Source organism: Garra rufa, chromosome 11 (assembly GCF_049309525.1).
Source record: "Garra rufa chromosome 11, GarRuf1.0, whole genome shotgun sequence".
In the NCBI taxonomy this organism is placed as follows: Eukaryota; Metazoa; Chordata; class Actinopteri; order Cypriniformes; family Cyprinidae; genus Garra; species Garra rufa.
In genome coordinates, this window is record NC_133371.1 from 26,003,552 (window position 1) to 26,028,932 (window position 25,381).

Genomic DNA, 25,381 nt, shown 5'->3' on the forward strand with positions numbered 1-25,381 from the left:
TGTAATACCTCAGTGAGGAATCTGAGGCGTAAGCGCTCTTTCGAGAAACATTCTTTTGACACACAAACAGGGTTTAAATTGCTCCTCAACAGCCTGTGATTCGTCAGTATTAATGAAGGAAGCTGTGTAGCTTCTAGGCGCATTGCATAACGGAGATACAACTCTCAACACTCTCGTTTTTAAGGTCCTGAACGGCCAAAAAGCACATCTGTGCGCGCTACTCCAAACCGAATTTGAGATCGCCTCAAAGACGGGCCCGTTGGATTGCTAATTGGTGCTCATCAGAACACAAATGATGTATTTCTGGAACCATTATGTTTGCATCACTTCCTCTTTGTGCACGATCACGCATTGTGAACTTTGGCGTAATCTGCAAAGCTGAGAGCTTGCTCTTGTCAGCTTGAATAAGGTGTCTTTAACACATCGACTCGTAGTGCCAAATTTATTGCAATGCACTAATTGAAAGTGTGGGATCTGCTTCTCTAATGTATCAGCCACACCTCTGTGATCCCATAGCGAACGCACATCTAACTTTACGAGACTTCACATTCTTTCACTTTTAATTAAATTAAGTTGCACATACTTAAATACACTGGATATATGGCAATTTAGCTCTTTAATACTTAACACTCCAGTGTTATCAGAAAACACAAGGTCTTAACATGTTATTGTACTCATGGTTATTCAATTCTGAAGTACAAACCCTTACACAGACCTTAGAAGTGGTGCTGTTAAGATGGAGATGATCGGAAGATCTCTTGGATCAAAGGAGATTGAGCACAAAGCATCGAGGACTAGTTCACCTTCTGGAGTTGTGGACTCTTCAGCTATAAGTGGTTTTGTGTCTCCATTCTTGCGTTTACACACACACACAGACAAATAAATAAGACACAGAACGCATAGAGCCTATGCTTAAGGAACCTGGACAGATGCTAACGTATGCTGGGATAACTGACAAAAAAGGGAACTAAATTTAGAGAGGACTGATAAATTGCCTCATTCAAGCTTTTATTTAAAAATAAAATAAAATAGAAATGAAATGAAATATAAAATAAAATTAATTCATCAATTAATTAAAAATGAAATAAAATAATCAGTCAATGACATTGTTGTACTTTGTATAACCACCGCTTATAAGTTAAATAGTTTTTTAAAACACTGCTTAAGTTAAATATTTATTTAGATAATTCAATAATAATTTAAATGATATATACAATAAGAAGAATTATATCAATAATAAAAACTATTTATATCTACTAAAATACAAATATACTAATATATACTACATAAAAAAAAAAATCTAAAATAAAAACAAATAATTTTATATTACAAAATAATAATCAATCCATCAATGCCATTTTGTTATACTTTGTATAAACACTGCTTAAGTTAAATATTTATTTAGATAATTCGGTAATAATTTAAATGATATATACAATAAGAAAAATCTTATTAATAATAATGAAAAACAATTTATATCTAATAAAATAAAAATAGACAAATATATAATACATTAAAAAAATGAATAAAAAAAAACAATAAAATGAAAAATAAATCTAAATAAAATAAAATAACCAATCCATCAATTACATTGTTATACTTTGTATAACCACAGCTTAAGCAGTCATAGGTTAAGTAAGTTAACTTAACTTAAAACACTGCTTAAGTTAAATATTCATTTAGATAATTAGATAACATTTAGACAAAATTTAAATTACATATACAATAGGAAAAATATATCAATAATAATAAAACCATTTATATCTAATAAAATTAAAACATACAAATATATAATACATTTAAATAAAAAATAAAATAAAATAAATAATTAATCCATCAATGATATTTTGTTATCCTTTGTTTAACCACTGCTTAAATGGTCATACATTAAGTTAAATACTCATTTAAATAATTAAATAATAATTTAAAGGATATATACAATAAAATAAATTATTTCAATAATAATAACTATTTATATATTTATAATAAAATGCCAATATACAAATATATAATACATTTAAAAAAAAAAAATAATAATAATAATATGGGTCTAGATCGATTTGAAAAATTCACCATGTGGGAAGAGATATTCTTCTCATTCGCGTCAATACAAAAAAAAAAAAAAAAAAAAAAAACAGTGCCAATGATTTGTTAGTCAACAATGGGATCTGGGTAATTTGAGAGAAAGTACGCCTTCTGTTCCCCGCAAAAGTCAACAGCAAAATAAAATCTGAAACGAAAATGATCCGAAACCAAACATTCTGCTGGAACCATGCTGAGCTTCCATATCAGAGAACTCTGAGAGAAAACCAAGCCATTTTGTTTCACAGTGCTGATGATTCATCCTGACCTCCAGCAACTGTACATAGTTAGGTAACACCGAATCGCTTCAAAAGAGAAAGAATTGTGCTACAACACGAGCCTGATATTTCACGAACAAAAAGATTCATTTGCACCCCAGCTGGGCATGTCAACATGATGAAAAAGCTTTCTTTCCCCGAAGAGGAGAGCCGGTGTATGTGCTTGGATTAACGCTTGGATCCTCTTCACCATTCCTTTGGCTTAACTGGTGATCAGAGCATTGCGCTGAACTCATTCAGGCAATATGAGGTCACTCTACACAGGGGAGAGAGCAGTAGAAGAGTGCTGTGAGCCGCATTCCTGCAGGCTCTGCTCTGAGATGTCCCTGCTCCCCCAGTGCCTTCTGCTTGTGAAAAATCAGAAGTATGCATGGAATGGCCATCTGACAGGAGCACAGAAGTGGTTCCTCTCCAAGGCAGCCACGCTGGTCGAGGCTGTTTGGAACAAACAACAGCTGCGCTATGTGATCACAGATCCAAAGGCTGCTCTATGTGACCACTGAGCCAAAGGCCTGAGACCTCTGGGCACACCCCATAATGCCACTGTCAACTAAGCACTGTACGTCCAGTACCTTAACCCCCCCCCCCCCCCCTCCAGATATTAGAACTAGGCTAAAGTGGCTGTGGTCCCAAGTCTTTCCTGAATGAAAAGTAATGCAACTTCAATTGCATTATTTATGGGTAATTAATATATTAAGTACAGCATACAAAAGTATATCAATCAAAAACAATTCTAAAAATGTTGTGGTTTCAGGCATTCGTGATGTCGGCAAAGACGGCAACGTTCCCATGGGCAGCACAGAGCGCCGTCCATGCATAGATTCGCACACTCAATTTCTCTATCACTCATCTGCGACAGTTTCACGGGACTGCGCTCGCTCTTTCTGAGCTATATTTCGCTTCCCCCTCTCACTTCTGCTGCTAACTGTCTGCCTATGGGAAAAGTCTTTGCACCCGCTCAAAGTCAAAATGGGGGTTATATTGGCACCATACTGTACAGGTCAAAATTATCTAGCGAACTTAATAAGCACCTTATACAGATATATGATAATTATCAAAATAATTTACATTTATACAACAGTTCTTTCTGAGTGATATCAAAACTCCAACAGCCGTTTCACAGTTGTAATTATATTCTGTCAGAAAACGGAAGTTACTTTCAGTTTCAATATCAGCTTAACGCAGCTACCAAATGCACTAAGCAGTGCTGTCTTCAGAAATCACCCTTAACAGATGAAAAGATATTAACATTATGACAAAGACGACGCTTTCCTCACCAAACATTCAAACTAATTGTGAATATGGGATTGATCTGAGGAATAAATGCTGTATCAGATGCAGGTAATCACGATCGCTCAGTCCATCGCTCTCTCATAATAATACACATAACTGAGCTTTTAATGCAGTAAAACAATACGCTTTCAAAGAAAGCAACTCAACGTTCCTTCGCTGCTATTTCTAAAGTGACGTTTTGGAATTAGCAACGGAGGCTTCAGCTCTATTGCTTCGCCACTATTCTAGTGATTTTGAAACTCTAACCATTTCACCGTTTGTATCACTTGGCTTGTGTCTTACAGTGACCGTCATGGTGGACTGTTAATAATACTATTTTGGGTCACAGAATGTAGTTTCAAGAGTTTTTTAGGTAAGAATGTACTTCTCTAGACTTCACATATGCGGTTTGTTAATAAACATAACGTCTTTTTGAACATTTGCATCAATGTTTTCGGAGATATGAGCTCCAGGGCGTTAGCAGCCGTTCAGTGCTCATGAACCCACTGAGAGCAGCCTTACCTCGGCCAGAATTTCTGGAATTTACCTCTGGCTCTGATGTCTCTATAGTGGTTAAACATGAGATATAATTCATTTTGGGTAAATCTAATAGGTAGTCTTTGGTCTCATTAATCTATTATTTGTTCCAGAGCAAATAGTTTTGGCTGAGGGCAAAATCTCATTATCAAATGAACGTAATACGCACCTTACATAGATATATGATAACATTTTTATTTGTATTAATATTCTTTGCACCTGCTCAAAGTCAAAAATTGGGGTTATATTGGCACCATACTGTACAGGTCAAAATTATTAAGTGGATATAATAAGCACCTTATACAGATATGATAATTATGAAAATAATTTACACAAATTCTAGTGATAAAAGAACTCCAACCATTCTTACAACGAGTGTCATGGCGGCTGGCCAAATCCTCTATAATTGTATAAATAATACTGTTTTTGTGTCACAGAATGTAGGTGAGTATGTACTTGTTTAGACTTCAAATATGCGTTTTGTTAATAAAGATAACAACTATTTGAAAATTTATTTTGATGCTTTCAGAGATGTGAGCTGCAAAGCTGTTCAGCACTCATGAACCCACCGAGAGCAGCCTTACCTCAGCTAGATCTTCTGGAATTTGCCTGGTTTGTCTGGTTTTTAGTTATATAAATAATTTTCCTAATTTTCTTTTTTATTATATAATGCAATAAGTTTAATTTAACTTGATCTCATGATGAAAAGTACCTGTGGGAACTTTTTCACAAGACGCAAAAAAACATACCGCCATGTATGTTTCGTCACATATTTGATGTGAAATGTCTACTGAGTGGCGCTAAAAAAGTGTTTGTTTTTTTCCTTAGAACAGATGAATGTACATATGCGCGTGGTGCTGATTTGAAATATCCGTTGAGTGGCGCTATAAGTCTAATGCTTTGTGACGTTTTAAAATAACATAATAAAACATGCACTACACCTAAACCTACCCAAAAGTATGAACAAAAATGTGAATGTGATGATTTTAGCTTATTTTTCCGATCTCTCATCTTTCAGCACTTTCATCACGAGTCATGTTTTTTACGAGATTCGTACCCAAGGATTCCACACCCTAAGTTCACTTTCGCGTCACCTGAGCTACCGAGCATGCTTGTTACGTCCAGAACACGAAACATTTGGAGCTGTAATCATAACTGTGTTCAAAAACAAAAAAGTTCTCACAGTTTTACCACCTCCAGTGGTAACTGCAGTAATATGTACTTATTGCCACTATATTCCCACAGGTACGTTTCTGTCATGAGATTTTTTACCAAACCTTAATGACTGCTTTATTAGTCAAGTTAACATTCCTCCAAAATATTGAATTCCGATTTAAATGGTGTAGATATTTTTGCATTATGATATAGCACTAATAGACTAACCCCCGGGTGTCATTTATATCTAGCAACCTCCTTGTTTCAAATCTCTAAATATTGATTCTACAGAGATCCGCTACTGTCGCAAAGGGACTATGCTAGTGGGGACTGGCTCATAAATGTCTGACAATTATTAAAAGACTGATGAGAGGCACTGGGCGCATAATAGCAATGAATTCTCCTCTATGTTACTGAAAAAGTACTCTGAGGTATTCATTACCAAAAAGCTCTGAGCGTTATACTGTACATGATCTCATAGGACACTCAAAAGCCAATATTATCTCCCACTGTGTACATTCAATCAAGTGAGTCTCGGACACTTAGCACTTAGTACGCGCATATCTGTGTGAGTGTGTGTGTAAGTGTAGTTGGCCAAAAGATGGTTAAATACCACCTGTCTCTGCCTCTCACCGCTACAGAATGCTTATGACAGGTTGCCTGGTCATTGTGCACAACAGTCTTGGAGGGATGTCATGGTCCGAATGCTTGCAGGGTTCTGTTGGGTCAGGCATTTAGCAGGCTTACACCAGCCGTATAAGGACTGCTACAGTACCAGGAAAACAGATGCACCTGTCAATAGGGGGAAGGAAACTCGAGGGGGCCGGGAGGGATGGAGGCAGGGGGCCGAGGCCTTAAAGGAAATGCTGAGTTTATTTACCTGCCTGTCTGAATCAGCTGCTGAAACACAGTTAACCGTTTCGTGCAAAGACTCAGACACAGACAGAGCGGAACTTCTTGCTGAGCTGCATCTAATCTGCACCTGCACTACGTCTCATGCTCCTAGTTGATTTCCTGGATAATTTTTCAAAAAAAACCCTGCAAATTAGGGCAGGAGGAATCTTCAAGATCATGCGAGAGAGCATGAATCTCAGAGCCTGTTGTTCCGGCAGTCATGCTCTTGTGCTTGGGTGCTTTGTAATGTTGAAAAAGTAGCCCTAGTCTATCGCTGACATAGACAGAGCGGCCCACTGGAGTACGGAGGCAACCCTTGTATTTGTAACTGTCAGGGAGGAACAGTTGGACACATGACCTTGTGTGTGTCCTTGGTGACTTGACAGCGTGTGTACACACAAGCAGCGGGGCAGAGACGTTTGCAGCTGCCGCCATTTTCCGTCATCACATGACTGTTTACACCCGCTCTATCAAGCGCCCGAACCCACAAGTCAGCTCTGGCACGACTTAATGCTCTTCCATCTGGGTGGAAAATGCGGCTCGGAGGCCCGTGACACAACCTCTGAGGTTTTCTGTGAATGATAATTGTAATATGCTAATATTTTTTTTCATGAGAAGCCATAGAAAAACCCTTGATAATATCCTTCTGATGTCCTCATAAAGGGCAGAGTCACTTCAACATCCATCACTGGCTCATAACGGTTTGGCCTAGATTTCCAAATATCAAGAGAGAGAAGGGGGTGGTGTGCTCTACTGTAACATGCCAGTTATACTCTAAGCAGAAGAGAAGTGATTGAGGGAGACCCGCTTATCTGGTCGCAGCGGTAAAAGATGGTGCTACTCCGTTAGGATGAAGAAAGAGGGCGACATATGTCCTTAAAATTATATCCCCTGTTCCAAATCGACCATATCAATCATAAAAACAGGAAGCGGATTCATAAACCCCTGCGAAGCGAAACATCTATTGACACAGGAGCTGATGCAGTCACCCCAGAGGACTTACCCGCGGGGCTGGAGCCGACACCGCTTGGCACTGCGAGCTCTGTGAGGGTACCCAGCGTGTCACCTAATGAGATGCACAAAATGAGATGATTAACCATCTGCATCTTTTATCTCCGAGTGTGTGGGTACATGTGTGTGACAGGCCAGCCTTCACACGCAGCGTTCTGCTCCCTTTAGTGTGTCAAACACATTTCGACGTTTCAGAATTTTAAGGAGTGAAAGTGCTAACCTGCTAAAGCAAGAATCACTATTGCTCACACTTTGGGATTTGAACAAAACCTTAATTCTAAGTATTAAATTCTGGTACGTATTCTGGTTCTACGGACATGAATGATTACTCAAATCATGTGGCTTGCTGAGCAGAAGTGTGAAACTATTTATCTAAGTGATCTGACAACTTTCGCCTGCCAGGCAATAAAATGTATGAAAAAAAAAAACAAAAAAAAAAACACTGTGCTGAAAGAGAGACCCGGGTCATGAATAGAGACAATAACATACAGACATTAAGGTGGGCCAGTCAACAACCACATAACAACCACCCAGAACACAACAGCAACCACCTTTGCAAGAGTATGACAACACCTTAGCTACCATCTAGAACACAATCTTAACAACTACCCAAAACATTAACATCATTAACTTTCACTTCATTCATATTTTCTTTCTTTTATCAGTTATTTTTTATCACCTATCACCTGTATGTAGGACCCTGTTATTTCCACGTGGCGTAAAATGTGGACATAATCGCGGAATTCAGTCATAACGATGAAATTTACTGAAGAATTTGCTAGATTTTGGATGAATAAATCAAAGTAGGTCAGTACGCTTAAATCAAAATGCGATATGAACTAATTTCTGTTAATATTAAGCCAAATAAATACCATTTAAATTTGATTCCTGCATGTTCTACATGTCTCTGTGTGAATAAATGGCGCATACTAAAGCACATGCGATGCCTCATAGTCTAAACTACTCTAAGAGTCACTTTATGAGCATTTTACAGTTTCTTTTGAGAAAATTACTGTCATATCATATACAGACAGCAACCTGTCAAAATAAAAGTTTAACTTGAAGAAACTGTGACATAAATATATTATTTTTACTGTAATGATAAGTACCAGAAAAGTATTTCTGAAAAAATAAATAAATAAATAAAACAATAATAAATAATATATTTTTAACAGAATCAACTAAATACATATGTTTCTGGTTATTAAAATTTAATGAAACCATTAAAATGGAATCTAGAAAATTACTGGAAAACACAGAAAAAAAAAGCTGAATTTGAGAGAAAAAAAAAATGTATTTCATAGGGCCTTAAAAATTTAATTTTGGTTAAACTGCTGTTCAATTGTGTAAGTTTTATGATTTCAATTAATTAAACATGCTTTTTGATTGATCATTTTAATTTAACCAATAAAACAGAGTCCAGAATGATTAAGATGGATAAAAACGGAATCCAGAAACACTAAAACGAAAAAAAAAAAAAAAAAAAAAATGATTTAGAAAAAAATAAAACATATTTTAATGTTGGTTAAACTTTCAATACATTGCTGTTAAATAGTGTAAGTTTTATGATTTCAATTAAACATGCTTTTTGATTGATATTTTGGCTGCTAAAAATTCAGCTTTTTTCATCACAGGAAGATTAAAATATAAAACAGTGATTTTAAATTGTCATATAATATTCTACAATATTGCTATTTCCACTGTATTTGTGATCAAATAAATGCAGCTTTTACGAACAAGAAGAAAGGTCTTTAAAAAATATAAAAAAAAACACTGACCCCAAACTTTAGAACAGTAATGTATATCTTACTCCCCTTTACACTTGCTGATTAAAAAATAATATTTTCTGTTCTCTAAAAGATTGCAACATGCTATATGCATTACAAAGAGTGTAAGCAACTCTCATTTTATATACTGTAAGATACAATTAAGCAACACTGACAATTAATTATTATTATTATTTTTTTTATATTTTAAAACTAGTGTGTGCCGTACACACACACAGACTTGCAATTTGGCTTCTGGCCCAGTAAATCCAGACATTTTCAGTTTCACTTTTAGTTTTCTCTCAAAGATATTCAAAAGGCAAGTGCTCACAGAAACGAACAAACCAAGATCAAAGCACAGAAATATGAATATAAACAAATCTGAATCACAGAATCTCCCCCAAGTCAGTTACACAAGACAATCTCGATCACATCTTGCCATCATGATTTCAAGCAGCATTTGCACTGACGAGTGCAACCTCCAGAGAGCGTGTGCTGGCCTGTGAAGGGTGAGTGTTTGGGTGCTGTTGAGGTCAGTAATGGGTGTTGTTGGAACATCAAACATTATTCTGCAGCGATGCAGCGCAGTAGTGTTTTTGCACTTTACTATGATCATGCCTCCCTCCTACATAGCAACAGAGATAAAAGGATGACTAATGTGTCCAGTGCAGAAAAACATGCATTTAACACTCGTGTTATAACTTGAAGACGCAGAAGGCGCACAAGGGCCAAATGCAAAACAGCTATTTATGGATTTTCAGGTTGCGAGGTTCCACATAAAGGTTTAGTGTAAATCTAAAAAGCTTTCTGCTGCAACACGTTTACTGTAAATGTATCCACTATTTGCATGTCTGTCTGTCTGTCTCTCATTATTCACACTAGGGCTGGTGCGGCCCAGCCACAGAGCCCACTTCTGTCAGGCCAGCTTAAAGATCAGATGGTATTAAAGCCTGTTGTCGCCATGGAGACCACTTCCAGGAGACTACTAATTGATCTCACTTCCGTTTCACTCGTGCTAGTGCTGCTGAGAAGGTGTGAAACACAAAGCGTAACAAGAAACATATAGATGTCTGTGCATAGCAGCTGGGAAATAGCATTACCGTTCCATTATTACAGATTTCTCAAAGTGAAATGTAGAAAAACAACATCTGTATTTAATTTGCAAAGCTATAAGAGAGAAAACACATCTCGTGATGGTGCGGAACCTGCCCCACTTTCAAAAGTTGAGGGAATAGCACTAACCTGTGCTGCCTGTGCTGGGGGGCCTCTGTGGGGGCCCGGCAGACACCACGTTTCTGTGCAGGGAACCCTGAGGAGGAGACAGCATGGCACCGTCACTCAGAGCGGCAGCGGCAGCCGACAGGCTCTGGCTGCTCAGGGAGGCCCCGGGGTTGTAGGACATGGCGTTGGGGTTCGTCACTGGCACAGCCACATGCATGGAGAAGTTCTGCGGGGGCAAGGCCGTCGGCTGGAAGAGAGACACACACATATACGGCTTTATGTGGGAGGCATCAAAGACTCTTCAAGCAACCTGTCATGCTTGTATTTCATCTAAATATCCCAGTATCAAAATTGACATTCACACAGATAACTGAATTATATCTCAACAAGAAACGATACGATCAGAGAATGGTGGCGTGTTGGTTGTGTGCAGCGTTCAAATTCATTTAGCCTGGATATTCAGGGAGAATGGCCCATAATGGTACGCTGCACATATCTTCAGGCTTCGACTAGAAGTGAAAGATGACCCCTGAGCTTTGGTGCTTTTATCAAACAATGGAGGAAAACAGGAGATAGATTGCCGGGTGGAAAAATGTAATCTCAGGAGGGAGATCTCCGGATCACCTTGGGCTGTCCAAAAAGCCCGGTATAAAGTGAGAAATACTCCTGGAAAACAATTCTCCTTTTGGGAGTCATTTTCACTGTGCTTGGAAGACCAATTTTGACCCAGGTTCAATACATAAAACAACAACTTGGGATGAGATATATTACAAAGGCATGCAAATTTGGGATATATCTTGAAATAGCTTTCGGATGGCTATAGCCAGCACTGCACTTGGCCATTTTCTTGAAACCAAACAAATAAAACACAGTATACAGAAAAACACAATATACAGTGAGGAAAAAAAAAATTTGATCCCCTGCTGATTTTGTACATTTGCCCACTGACAAAGAAATTATTAGTCTATAATTTTAATGGTAGGTTTATTTTAACAGTGAGAGACAGAATAACAACAACAAAAAATCCAGAAAACAGCATTTCAAAAAAAGTTATAACTTGATTTGCATTTTGATGAGTGAAATAAGTATTTGATCCCCAATACCAATCAGCAAGATTTCTGGCTCCCAGGTGTCTTTTATAGGAAGTCCTAAAGGGAGTGCTCCTAATCTCAGCTTGTTACCTGTATAAAAGACACCTGTCCACAGAAGCAATCAATCAGATTCCAAACTCTCCACCATGGCCAAGAGCAAAAAGCTGTCCAATTATGTCAGAGACAAGATTGCAGACCTATACAAGGCTGGAATGGGCAACAAGATCATCGCCAAGCAGCTTGGTGAGAAGGTGACAACAGTTGGTGTGATTATTCGCAAATGGAAGAATCACAAAATAACTGTCAATCTGCTTTGGTCTGGGGCTCCATGCAAGATCTCACCTTGTGGTGTTTCAATGATCATGAGAACGGTGAGGAATCAGCCCAGAACTACACTGGAGGGTCTCGTCAATGATCTCAAGGCAGCTGGGACCATAGTCACCAAGAAAACAATTGGTAACACACTACGACGTGAAGGACTGAAATCCTACAGTGCCTGCAAGGTCCCACAGCTCAAGAAAGCACATGTACAGGCCCAATGAACATCTGAATGATTCAGAGGAGAACTGGGTGAAAGTGTTGTGAACAGATGAGACCAAATACAAGCTCTTTGGCATCAACTCGCTGTGTTTGGAGGAGGAGGAATTTTGCCTATGACCCCAAGAACACCATCCCCACAACAAACATGGAGATGGAAACATTATGCTTTTGGGGGTGTTTTTCTGCTAAGGGGACAGGATAACTGCACTGTATTAAAGGGATGATGGACAAGGCCATGTACTGTCAAATCTTGGGTGAGAACCTCCTTCCCTCAGCCAGGGCATTGAAAATAGGTTGTGGATGGGTATTCCAGCATAACAATGACCCAAAACACACGGCCAAGGCAACAAAGGAGTGGCTCAAGAACAAGCACATTAAGGTTCTGGAGTGGCCTAGCCAGTCTCCACACCTTAATCCCATAGAAAAGGAGCTGAAGGTTCGAGTTGCCAAACGTCAGCCTGGAAATCGTAATGACTTGGAGAGGATCTGTGAAGATGAGTGGGATAAAATCCCTCCTGAAATGTGTGTAAACCTGGTGGTCAACTACAAGAAATGTCTGACCTGTGATTGCCAAAAAGGGTTTGCCACCAAGTGCTAAGTCATGTTTTGCGAAGGGGTCAAATGCTTATTTCACTCATTAAAATACAAATCAATTTACAACTTTTTTGAAATGCATTTTTCTGTCTCTCACTGTTCATATAAACCTACCATTAAAATTATAGACATTTCTTTGTCAATGGGCAAACATACAAAATCAGCAGGGGATCAAATAATTTTTTCCCTCACTGTACGTCACAATTTTTTTTTTTTTCACAAAAAATCAATATACATACATTTTTATATGAAGAAAAAAGGGTGTAATCACATAGCAGCAACACTGGCATCTTAATCATATCAACAGGCAGTGCATTGCTGACTATCCATAGAGTTATCCAGAGTGAGTGTGAGCAGGGACAGTGTCCATTCACTTAATAGTGCAGCGAGCCAGTTAGTGAGAATATTAGTGTGTTAATGACACATAGAACTCGAGCTTTGTTCATGTCCATTCGGTGCAGTGAAAACATCTTCTGGCACCCACTTTAAGGTGCAGAATGTTATGGTCACCACCCAATAAGATCACTATTGTCTCAATTAAAAAAAATTTTTTTTTTTCATTTGTTACTAGCTTGGACTTGAAAATGCTTCAGCTATTTGATTGTACTAGGACTCTGGGTTCTAGAACTAAAGAAATTGTCCAGGGAGATGAACAAACAAACCCAGGTGTCGCCACCCACCAGAAAGAAATCAGTTCTAATGAGTGGAGAAGAAACGGTGAGAGAGTCTCTCCATCTTTATTCAATGGCAAATCTTCTCCATCACATGACCTGGACAGAGCACAGCACTGAGAGAAAAGATTCAATTTCCAGATCTGTTGGGGCGAGTGCTGGGAAGAACACATCAATTACCTTAACCAATGAATCTGTCAGTATTCTAGCCAGAAGGTGGACATAGAGACATTCTGTCTGAAAAAAATACTCTAAATAGATCACACTTTTCGCACTGAACTTTTTTTAAATACAGTGGAGCTCAAAAATCTGCAACAAAAACTTTTGGATTCATACATTTGGAAATAAACAGGTTTGTGCCGGTTAATATAGGATAATCGGTGATGTTAATTTAATGCTTAACTTTTCACCTAAATTTTATGATGATTATACACTACCAGTCAAAAGTTTCAGAAGTCTCTTCTGCTCAAGTCTGCATTTATTTGATCCAAATTACAGCAAAAGTAGTAATATTGTGAAATATTTTTACTATATAAAATATATATATATATATAAAACTGCTTTCTATTTGAATATATTTTAAAATGTAATTTATTCCTGTGATCAAAGCTACATTTTCAGCATCATTACTCCAGTCTTCAGAGTCACATGATCCTTCAGAAATAATTCTAATATGCTGATTTGCTGTTCAAGAAACATTTTTATTATTATTATCAATATTTAAAACAGTTGAGTACATTTTTTCAGGATTCTTTGATGAACAGAAAGACCCAAAGATCAGCATTTATCTGAAATAAAAAGTTTTGTAATGTTATACACTATACCATTAAAAAGTTTGGAATCAGTATAATTTTAATTAGAAATTAATACTTTTATTCAGCAAGGATGCTTTAAATTGATCAAAAGGGATGATAAAGACATTTATAATGTTACAAAAGATTTATATTTTAGATAAATGCTGTTCTTCTGAACTTTCTATTCATAAAAGAAACCTGAAATAATTGTACTCAGCTGTTTTCAACATAATAATAATATTCAAATCAGAAAATCATAGCAAATCAGAATATTATAATGATTTCTGAAGGATCATGTGACTGGAGTAATGATGCTAAAAATTCCGCTTTGAAATCACAGGAATAAATTACATTTTAAAATACATTCAAATAAAAAAACTGTTATTTTAACTAGTAAAAATATTTCAAAATTGTATCGTTTTTGCTGTACTTTGGATCAAATAAAAGCAGGCTTGCATTTAAAATTAAAAATCTTACTGTCCAAAAACTTTTGACTGGTAGCGTATTTAAAAAATTTCAATTTTATACTGTACCTCACTGCATGTACAATATTTCAAAAGTGTGTATTATTTTAGTAATTGCTCGAATACGGTTTAAGATTGTGAACCTAATAATGTGAAAGGTTTAAACAATGTGATCTTATTAGGGTGAGAGAAAAAAGCTGTAAAATTAATGAGAAAAAGTGCACTTCCAACAGACAAAAAGGAAAAAAAAACTAAGAGTATGCTTTAAAAAACTAAAAAAGTCCTTAACTGTTGACAGAGGTTGCAGGGTGAGGCAATGAAAAAAGGGGGGGAGGGGGGAGTATCCTTTCTGCCACAAAGCCAAGCAAAAACATTGCATTTACTTACGATTTTATGATTTCGCATCATATTATCAAACTCTTCATTAATTTTTTTATATTTTTCTTCTGTGTGAGGGGTGAGGACATATGAGGCGTCAGGATCCGGGCTATCACAGCCTCTGTGTTCTTTCTTGTTAAGCGCCTGTAGTAAACATCAACATAAAAAGAGGGATCAACACAAAAAGGCAGGAAGGAAGCAGTACTTACACCACAGCGCTTGTACATTAAATCACTCTCTTCGTTTAGTTTGCCGAAACGGTCGTCCATGAGGGGACTGTGACCGAAACAGTCATCTGGATCGGGACTGGCACAGTCATTATGGCCTTTGTTTCTTAATTTCTGAAAATGAAATTGGAAAATTCACACATACATAGACATACATAAACCCAAACAACTGCTATCGTTGGGTTCATTTAAACAATGCAAAAGCAATTGATTGAAGACAGTAAATACGTAGTTGATAAAATGCATAAATCACAGAATGTAATACAGAAATACTGAACTTTGCTACAATTGCATGCTGCTTAGTGAACACAGAAGAGCTGCGATCAGGATGTTGAAATTGCACTGGTAACAGTTCAATGGATAATTTGGCAAATACATTAAGAGCTAATACGCTGATGGTTGCACCATGCCTATTGCATTAGTCCCCAGGGAGGAAATTGAATTGTCACTCCTTATCCCTTCCCTTAAAAACATTAGGCTGGGGAAAACCAAATCGTCTTTTCTCTCTCTCTGCGCTTCACTCCCTCCCTGCTCTTTGCTCTCTTTCTTAGGAACATACATTTCCCTCAGCATGTGTGTGTTGTGATGCATATTTCATTATCTTTCAGTTATCATAAGCCACCCAGCTGGAAAACACACACACATAAGAGGATCCCACAGTGCAGTGCTTTAGAAGCGCTCTCGCTGTAATTCAGCACACCTGCCACTCACAGGAGCCTATCAGAGTAAAAGCAATGTACAAATTGAACGGATTATCAAATCCGGTCACTAACGTTTATTTAAGTGCGGAGAGGACTGATTATTCTAAGAGCAAAGTGCAAAGGGCACAGCACCCGCTGTAATATTAGCCATTTTGCCCTGATGGAAAGCTTTTATGTAGATTTTAACCCTCTGGGATCTGAGGGGGTTTTGAAGCCCTCTGACAAGCCCTGACTATTTTAACGATGCCCTTACTACCTTTCTGGGCCTTAAACGTGGTAGTTGCATTGCTGTCTATGCAGGCTCAGAAAGCTCTTGGATTTTATCAAAAATATCTTAACGCTCTGGTATTGTTTATTTGGGAGTCACACTTGTGTTGTTTGTGTTTTTTTTTTTTTTTTTCGTTTTTTTTTTTAGTAAAATCAATGTAATATAGTTTTGTTCCATAATATTCGTTCTTTATTATTTGTATTTTGAGAGAATTTGATGGTACTAATATTTATGCAATAATAATGATAATTTTTTTCCCATTGAAAAAAAAATCTAAGATTTTTTATATTACTTTTCAATTATGACAGTATTTCATGTCAAAAAATAGAGACAATGCCTTCAAAATCCAATTTCTGAAGTCAGATTAGTGCCTAGAAGAAAAACCTCTGCAATTCCATAGTTTAGCCACTAGATTCCTATATAAAAGGCTTATATATTCTCTAGATGTTTTTAGACATAATTACTTATTTTCATTAGGTCGTGGATTTTGGATATAGATTTAGACATTTTCAAAGACAACTTTTTGTATAGGTTTAGATTTTTTTTATTTTTAAATTTTGGTTTGAAATGTCAGTTTTGGCATTCATTTTACTACAATCAAACCCGAACACAGATAAAGACATTTTGTTACACATAACATCAGAGTTCAACAAAAATGTAACAGAAATGATCAGGAATGCTTTTTCAGAGGTTAATCAATCTGTATTCAGCCTCTTATTTGAGTCTTCTGGCCCTGTTAGTATTCTGTTTTGTACTCTTGATGTTTTAGTCTCTTCCTTTGTGTCCATGTTTTTACTGCATTTTTGGCCGATTTATTAATTTTATTTCATGCATTTGCAAAATCATGCTTTCAAATATGTGTGTTTGTGGGGGTAGTGTGTCTATTTTGCACTCTTGATATTTTAGAGTGTCACCCCTTCATAGCTGTGCCCTCTTTATCTGCATCGTGAATAATTTGTGGTTTGTACACAAAAAATTCTCTGTATTTTCATATTTTTGCTTATTTCCCATTCATTTCCAATGACCGGGAACACAAGTATGACCATTTTTTTTACGACCATTTAGCTTTTTCGAATGAAGTCATTGTGTATTTTTTTTTTTTTTTGTGGTAACATAGCGACTGCCATAAATGTCATCGAGTTTTGTACCATTCCAATGAAGTAGCGTTTTTTACTAATTCAAAACACTTTTTTTTTCTCAGTCTAAAATGACCGAACAATATCAAAGGGTTAATTTATGTTCCAAAGATAAACAAAGGTCTTATGGGTTTGGAACGACAAGAGGGTGAGTAACTAATGACAGAATTTTCATTTTTGGGTGTACTATGCCTTTAAGTAATGTGTTACCTATAGACTCTCCTTTGACCCTTAGAATGGAAGGGAAATCTTCATTTGACGCCCTGGTCTGTTTCTTACTAGATGGAGCTCCCGTAATAAGACCACCTCGGGGTGGATTGGCAGCAGAGGTTACATGTTCTTTCAGATGAAAAAGTCATGTTCTGAAGGAAGTGAAGCAAAGCGTATATACACTAACAAGCCCCTTAGTCTTTGTATCTATCACGATGTGTGTGAGAGTGTAGGTACGTGTGTGGGTGTGTGTGAGAATGCCTTTAAAGTGCAGCTGCTGTCCTCTGGTATTGCTGTGACTGTAGAGTGAGATCTTTGTTGATCCTTATCTACTTTATCTAACAACATGTGCAACCAAGCTCCGCACGGTGTGAACTCAAACATCAGAGCGCATTCGTACACATGCACAGGAACAATCGATACATGTACACGATGCGCTTAAGCGAAAGACAAAATGCAAGTGGTGTACTGCTCACAGCTACAGACACATGGCTTTTCTTGGACCATCTGTAACCATAAAGCTATTTAGTGTGGTGCCGAAGGTGGCTCTCACTCTCTTTTTCTGAGCAACGCCTTCCCGGGTCATTTCCTGTTTACAGGGCCCTATGTGGCTCTCTGAAACACTGTGTTTACCAGTGAAACTATGCACTTTCTCCCCCAGAGTGCCACAGATTCCATCAGGACCTGCAAATTATAGTCCCAACCTGCTCATTATGTGGCAAGCGCTGTGGCTGGAGCTGGGCAGCGAGGTCTGTGTGAGCAGGGCAGGGCCGCTGACTTCCACAGTAACCCTAGGGACACACCCGTCCGCTGGGGCCTGAGTCGGCAGGGAGGGGCCCCTGTGGAAATCGCAGACCGCCAGGCCGGCCTTCTCATGGGTACACAGTGCTGATGAGCACAACAACATTTCCAAACAAAGAATTTGATGGTGCTACATTATAGAGCTTAATCAGAGCAGATGCCATATTGAATTATACGCAGATGAAAACGGGGATGTGAGGGATAGACTTACAGTAGTACAAAGGCATGCACTGTATTAAGGTCCTAGATAGTGTGTTTTTCAAAACTCACAAGTTTTTGTCTACTGAAAGTCTTTTGGAAAGATGTTTTGTCAGCTGAACAACTGGCATGTTGTTAAACAACAGTCCACTGTAAAAAATAAACAAAATACTATTTTAGTCTTGCTACTTCCAAATTTCAGTAACACTTTACAGTGAACAATGAACTGAACAATGAACAATACGTTTATGTTAACTCATTTTTAACATTAGTCAAAATTTCATGTTTAATTCAATGTGTTACTTGCCATTTCTTTGTAATGATTTGTAAAAATGACCTAGATTACCTACAATTTCTTTCTGAGTGAAAATTGTTACACTGTAAAAAAAGATTTTTCAAAGTTGTAAATAAAGCAAAGATTATATTAGTATTACAAGAAAGTACTATTTTAGTCTTTCTACTTAAAAATGTCACATTTAAAGTGTTACTTGCTGCTTTATTGTAATGATTTGTAAAAACCAACTAGCAATTTCTGAGTAAAAATACCTACACTGTAAAAAATATTTTTTCAAATATGTAAATAAAGCAAATATTATTGAAGTACGTTTTACAAGAAACTACTCTTTTAGTCTTTCTACTTCAAAATTTCACATTTAAAGTGTTCATTGCCATTTCTTTGTAAATTTCTGAGTGAAAATTGTTACACTGTAAAAAAAGATTTTTCAATGTTGTAAATAAAGCAAAGATTATTGAAGTATGTTTTACAAGAAACTACTATTTTAGTCTTTCTACTTTAAAAAAAATGACATTTAAAGTGTTACTTTCTTTACTTTCTTTGTAATGATTTGTAAAAATCAACTAGCAATTTCTGAGTGAAAATTGTTACACTGTAAAACATTTTTTTAAGTTGTAAATAAAATGAAGATTATTAGAGTACGTTTTACAAGAAAGTACTATTTTAGTATTTCTACTTCAAAAAAATCACATTTAAAGTGTTACTTGACATTCCTTTGTAATGATTTGTAAAAATCAACTAACAATTTCTGAGTGAAAATTGTTACACTGTAAAAAAAAAAAGATTTTTAAAAGTTGTAAATAAAGCAAAGATTATATGAGTCTGTTTTACTAGAAAGTACTATTTCAGTCTTACAACTTCAAAATTTCACATTTAAAGTGTTCCTTGCAATTTCTTTGTTATGGTTTGTAACACTTACTAGCAATTTCTGAGTGAAAATTGTTACACAGTAAAAAAAGATTTTTCAATGTTGTAAATAAAGATTATTGGAGTATGTTTAACAAGAAAGTACTATTTCATGTCTTTCTACTTCAAAATTTCACATTTAAAGTGCTACTTTCCATTTCTTTGTAATGACTTGTAAAATTCATTAGCAAGTGAGTGAAAGTCATTTCAAAGAAAATCCTACATCATTCGAACACACTATAGTTCTGTCCCTCACAGCCTCATTTTCATTTCCTGCCAAAATTAAAAATGTCACCAAAGTCTATTGTGAATCAAGTCAAACTTATTGAGACATATGCCAAAATAAAGTAACACAATAGCACTAGTATGGCCTTCTGCACATTCCCATACTGCACCATGCCCCCAAGGGCTTTGAAAGTCTGAAGGACCGGGATGGCACGCTGGTAAGTCCTTCTTAAATGGCTTGGCATGTTTTGGGTGTCCCGCAGACACTGCCCGCAGCTCTAGTAAATGGATCACTAAATCAGCACATGTCCAAACAGGTGTCCCTCTCCCCCAACACCTGTCAGCCCCTTCACCTCACGCCGCAGCCAATCAGCGGCCTCCGCGCGTCAGCATGGCCATAATAGGGCGCGTTATGCGTTGCGCACAAAATCTGTCAGCGCGGCGCTACAGCAGAAAATAAGACGCTGCCAATGAGCGACGCAAGTGAATCTATTAAATACAAGCACAGATGGGGGCATGAGGTTGATCACGAGTTTGATTAAACCGGATCATTTGCATTCTTAATTACACCTTTAAGTGTACGGCTGCCATGATCTCTCATCAACAGGCCAAAGTGGCGACGACATGCAACATCCTTCCAACCTTTGCAAAGATAAAAAACATAAACGGTATTTTCCTGTGTATTAAAGATGTGAACATAAAACATTTTCTTAATCAGTTCTAATATGGTAAGTTTTGTCAGGGAAATTGAGTGTTATTGTTATCGGAGTGTAGGGATGGCTGGCTCATTCGGTGTGTGTGTGTGTGTGTGTGAGACTGGATTGTGAGTGTGTGAAAGAGGGAGAGTGGGCAGTGCTGGCGTAAGCGTTTCTGGAGAGGGAGCTGAAAACTCATATTGTGTAATCTGTTCAGCATGTCCCGCATGGCTCAGAGACAGGACAGTGGGACAGCTGCCAATATTCGTGCCAATATTCGTTTTTTTTTAATAGAATGCATGCCAGACCTGTATTGATAAAACTTTGGCAGTCCACACAAAAATGAGAGACTGACGTAAAGCCAGCACGACATAACTGCGTAGTGAGTGCATTTGAGTATTTCTGTGTGTGCGTTCGAGATAAAAGGAGAACTAAAGAACGAAAGAGAGGGACAGAGAGACATACTTAGAAACCAGACAGTTAAAAAAGACCTTTTTTTTCCTCTTCTATAACACACAACTTCCCTCTCTCAGACACTCCCTGAACAGCCACTGGAAAGATTACTGGAAAGAGAAATACTGTGAAACACGTAAACCATCTTGCATAAGAAAGTTCAACGAAAAATAAGACATGATTTGCCAGAAATGTCAAACTGGAGAAGGTGTTTATCACTGGGGATAAAATTCAGACAAATACCTAAAAGCTATAAAGGTTTTGCAAACTCATTTGTATCCTTTAAATGCTACGCACTACTGGTCAAAAGTTTTTGAACAGTAAGATTGTTAATGTTTTTTAAAGACGTCTTTTCTGCTCACGAAAGCCCCATTCACACTACACGCGACGCCATCCCATTCATTTCAATGGAGAGCCGGCGATTTCCGGCGACGAGAGCAACAGCGGCCGTCAGCGACCGTTGGCGACCGGATGTGGGCGTGTCCAGCGACGCGACAAAGTTCAGAATCTCTAAACTTTATGCCAATGAAGAGCGACTTTCGGGAGCGACAGCCAATAGGAAAGAAGACGATAGTGCTCGTGATCATTCTCCTTTCAGCTCCAGCAGTGATTGTCCTGTTTTATATGACATGTCCATGCCCACATACAAAAATAATGTCAACTGCATTAAAATGAATTGTAACCTGCTTGTCTTTGTTTCTAAAGTTGCTTTGGATAAAAACATCTGTTAAATGACGTTACTAAGCAACCAGTAATGAGAACGGCCACTAGCGACCTCATCGCCAGCCTCTGGCGACATGCAGCGACAGAAGTCGCGTCTAGTGTGAACGGGGCTGAAGCCTGCATTTATTTGATCCAAAGTACAGCGAAATTTTGCATAACTGTTTTCTATTTAAATATATTTTAAAATGTAAAGCTGATTTTTTACGATCACATGATCCTTCAGAAATCATTATAAAATTCTGATTTGCTGTTTAAAAAACATTTATTACTATCATTATGTTGAAAACAGCCGAGTAGATTTTTTTCAGGTTTCTTTGATGAATAGAAAGTTCAGAAGAACAGCATTTCTCTGAAATAGAAATAGAAATCTTTTGTAACATTATAAATGCTTTATCATCACTTTTAATCAATTTAAAGCATCCTTGCTAAATAAAAATATTAATTTCTATAATTAACTAGTATCTGAACTGTATAGTGTATAATGTTACAAAAACGTTTTATTTCAGATAAATGGTAATCTTTTTATTTATCAAAGTATCCTGAAAAAATGCACTCGACTATTTTAAATATTGATAATAATAATAATAAAAAAGAAATGTTTCTTGAACAGCAAATCAGCATATTAAAATGATTTCTGAAGAATCAAGTGACACTGAAGACTGAGGTAATGATGTTGAAAATTTGGCTTTGATCACAGAAATAAATTATATTTGAATATACGTTTAAATAGAAAACAGTTCATTTAAATAGCAAAAATATTTCAAAATTGTACTGTTTTTGGATCAAATAAATGCAGGCTTGGTGAGCAGAAGAGAATTCTTTAAAAACATAAAAAATCTTACTGTTCAAAAACTTTTGACTGGTATTGGTTAAATGCCTACAGTTGCTTGTCAACTAAACTGGCACATTTAAACTTGAGAGTTTGCAAATGTAATCAAAATTAAAACTGAGGGAAAACTCAATTTTTATTTATTTATTTTAATTTAATTTAATTTAATTTAACAGTCAGTACTCCAGTCTTCAGTTTCACATAAGTATGAGAAATCATTCTAATATACAGATTTTTTTCAGAATTTAATAAAATAAAATATTTAATAAAATAAAGTTTAAAAGAACAGCATGTTTTGAAATAAAAATATTCTGTAACATGTCTTTGTCTCTTTTGATTAATGTAAACGCATCAAAATAAAAATATGAATCTCCTCCAAGCCTCATTCATTACCTACTCTCCCTTACAACTCAAGAGTGAAAAGATAGATGCTCTAGCCGTATACCTCGAAAAACCATTTCACTCATACTCCCTGTTCTGCCAAAGGTCTTTTGTATTTGACTTATTCATGTGCTGCACACAAATAAAAGGAAGATTCAAATATAGACAGAAATTGTAGGCCTAAAAGCAGAAGCTTAAGAAACACTGAAGAAAGATGAAGAAAGAATGGATGATAGAGTGCGAGTTGTGTTATGGGTGGAGTGAGGGTGGAGAGCTTATCCTCCGTTTTTGATTAAATCATACAGTACGGTGACGCAGCTGCATGTGTGTGTGTGTGGAGGAAAGACTGTAAAAAAGAGCAAGAAAGAAGAGGACAGTATTTTATACAATCTTGGCTAAGACAAAGCATAACTGCTGTAATGTTTCCATGCTCAATCATATATCGTTGCGTTCAAAATGGAGGCCCGGTTTCTCTCTGGGCGGCTGGTGTAATCTGTCCTAACCTCATTTCCAGCAGGCATCTCCATATCTTTGGCCCTGCAGAGTTGTGAAGCAGCCGCCGTCCCTGTAGCAACACTGAGCAGCATGCTAATCCTTATGACATCACCACTGCGTCCAGTGCATTTTGTTTGCATGATTATCAAAGCGCAGAGTGAGCAGTATCCCTAAAAATCTGTGCCGAGAGGAAGTCGATAGGAAACCTGAGGAATACTCCCCTTATATAATACTGTAGTCTGCTTTTAGCACAAGGAACTGCTCGTACACTTTTTTGTCCTCACTTGCATGTCGATACAAGTAGAATATAAAGTATATACACCCAGTATAGTACATTATGCTCATTTAGTGCAATATATCTAATACTGTCGCAAATTGTAAACTGTATTATCGCACAACTGTATTAAAGCGCGCATCCCATCCAATAAATCACAATAAGCTTTGTGTTTTATTACTTTTGAGATTAAACAAAGCCTCAAATTTTAAATTCTCTCTATTTTATTAGTACTCAAACAATAAAAGCCGTTTTAGAGCTGTTTTACTTCAGATCACTGTAGCACCTCAGTTCGTGGACTGATCATCTCCTCATTTTAATACCAGATTCAGCACAAAATAAACATCCAAATGTATGTTAATAAAAACAGTACAACTAATACAGAAATCCATATTCTGTGTCATGTAATCGCTCAATCAGTGTTTAAACCGCGCAAAGACGTCAATTATGTAAACGATGTCACTTTTACCTCAGAAAAAACATATTCGGTGAGCATAAACTTGTTAGCAAGCAAGAAAAATAATTTTTATAGAGCATTTTGCTAAATATATGTACCATATAACATGCCCATTATCATGTTTACTGTTCTTCAGTGTTTAATGTTTGAATAAATCCCTCAAGTCTTTAGCTTGAGGACAGCCACCATTTAAATGTTTATATTTTTAAAAAGTAGAAATATTATTGTGTAACTGTAACTTTATTATTATAAAAAACTTTGTTGAGTGTATTTGTATACAAATCAGTTCATTTTAGCCTTCAATATTACAGAAATGGAGTGCCAACGGACTCTCATGTATATTTTACAGCATTAGTTGAGAGATTGTTTTCTTCCTTGATAAAATTTGCCATGTACTGTACCTTATATATATATGAAATAATCAATATTGAATCAAATCATATTGAATTGTGAAATTTGTGTCAAAACCCAGCCCTAATAAACGCCTTCAGCATAATTTCCAGCAAATCTGTTTTGAGACCATGGGTATTGTGAATTTGACTTAACTTTATGCCATTTCAGGATTTTTTCTTGAGAAAATTTGGCACATACTGTACCTGATATCCAAAATAATCAATATTGATTCAAATTTGTGTCAAATTTGGACCACAAAACCAGTCATAAGGGTCTTTTTTTTAACTGAGATGGATACATCATCTGAAAGCTGAATAAATAAGCTTGCCATTGATGTATGGTTTGTTAAGACAAATCTGGAACCTGAGGCTGCAAAATAATCAAAATATTAAGAAAATCGCCTTTAAAGTTGTGCAAATGAAGTTCTTAATACATATTACTAATCAAAAAATACGTTTTGATATATTTTTGATAGGAAATGTACAAAATATATTCATGAAACATGATCTTTACTTAATATCCTAATGATTTTTAGAATAAAAGACAAATCAATAATTTATTAAATTAATATTAAACATGAATAATCATCAACAGCAGAATTTAATAAATATGCTTTGAAACTATGGGTATTGTGAATTTGACTTGCCTTTATGCCATTTCAATGAAAAAAACATGACAAAGCGAACCAATAATAGCCTTTACAATTAACGTATGTGTTAAAAAAAACAGTTTAGTACTAGGAAATTTCTCTGTATGCTGCATTCATTCTAAAGGCTACTGAGTCATAAACCAGGATGTGACCTCATGCATGTCCTTCCTGCCTCTGTGCTATTGTCTGAGCGGTCTTCTCATAGGAAGCTGGACCGCAGGGGCTCGCTTTTAGCAACTGAGTCCGGTTGAACGTTTAATAATAATGATCTCTGTGCAGCTGTTTAGAAAAACAATATACTGTGAAATCCACGCCGC

At 36.6% G+C, this 25,381-nt stretch overlaps 1 protein-coding gene across 12 annotated transcripts in view; it reads right to left on the reverse strand.

Moving 5' to 3' along the window:
* Positions 1-25,381, reverse strand: part of mef2aa (myocyte enhancer factor 2aa) — a 118,111-nt gene that overhangs the window by 13,502 nt on the left and 79,228 nt on the right. For 8 of the 12 annotated variants that reach the window (XM_073849946.1, XM_073849951.1, XM_073849949.1 and 5 more), the window contains 2 exons: positions 14,758-14,892; positions 10,238-10,463 (listed from right to left, as the gene is read on the reverse strand). In XM_073849946.1, the coding sequence (XP_073706047.1) occupies positions 10,238-10,463; positions 14,758-14,892 (361 nt within the window). Of the gene's footprint in view, positions 1-10,237; positions 10,464-14,757; positions 14,893-14,957; positions 15,090-25,381 lie in introns of all 12 variants that reach the window. The other 4 variants (XM_073849955.1, XM_073849953.1, XM_073849952.1 and 1 more) reach the window with 1 other exon arrangement.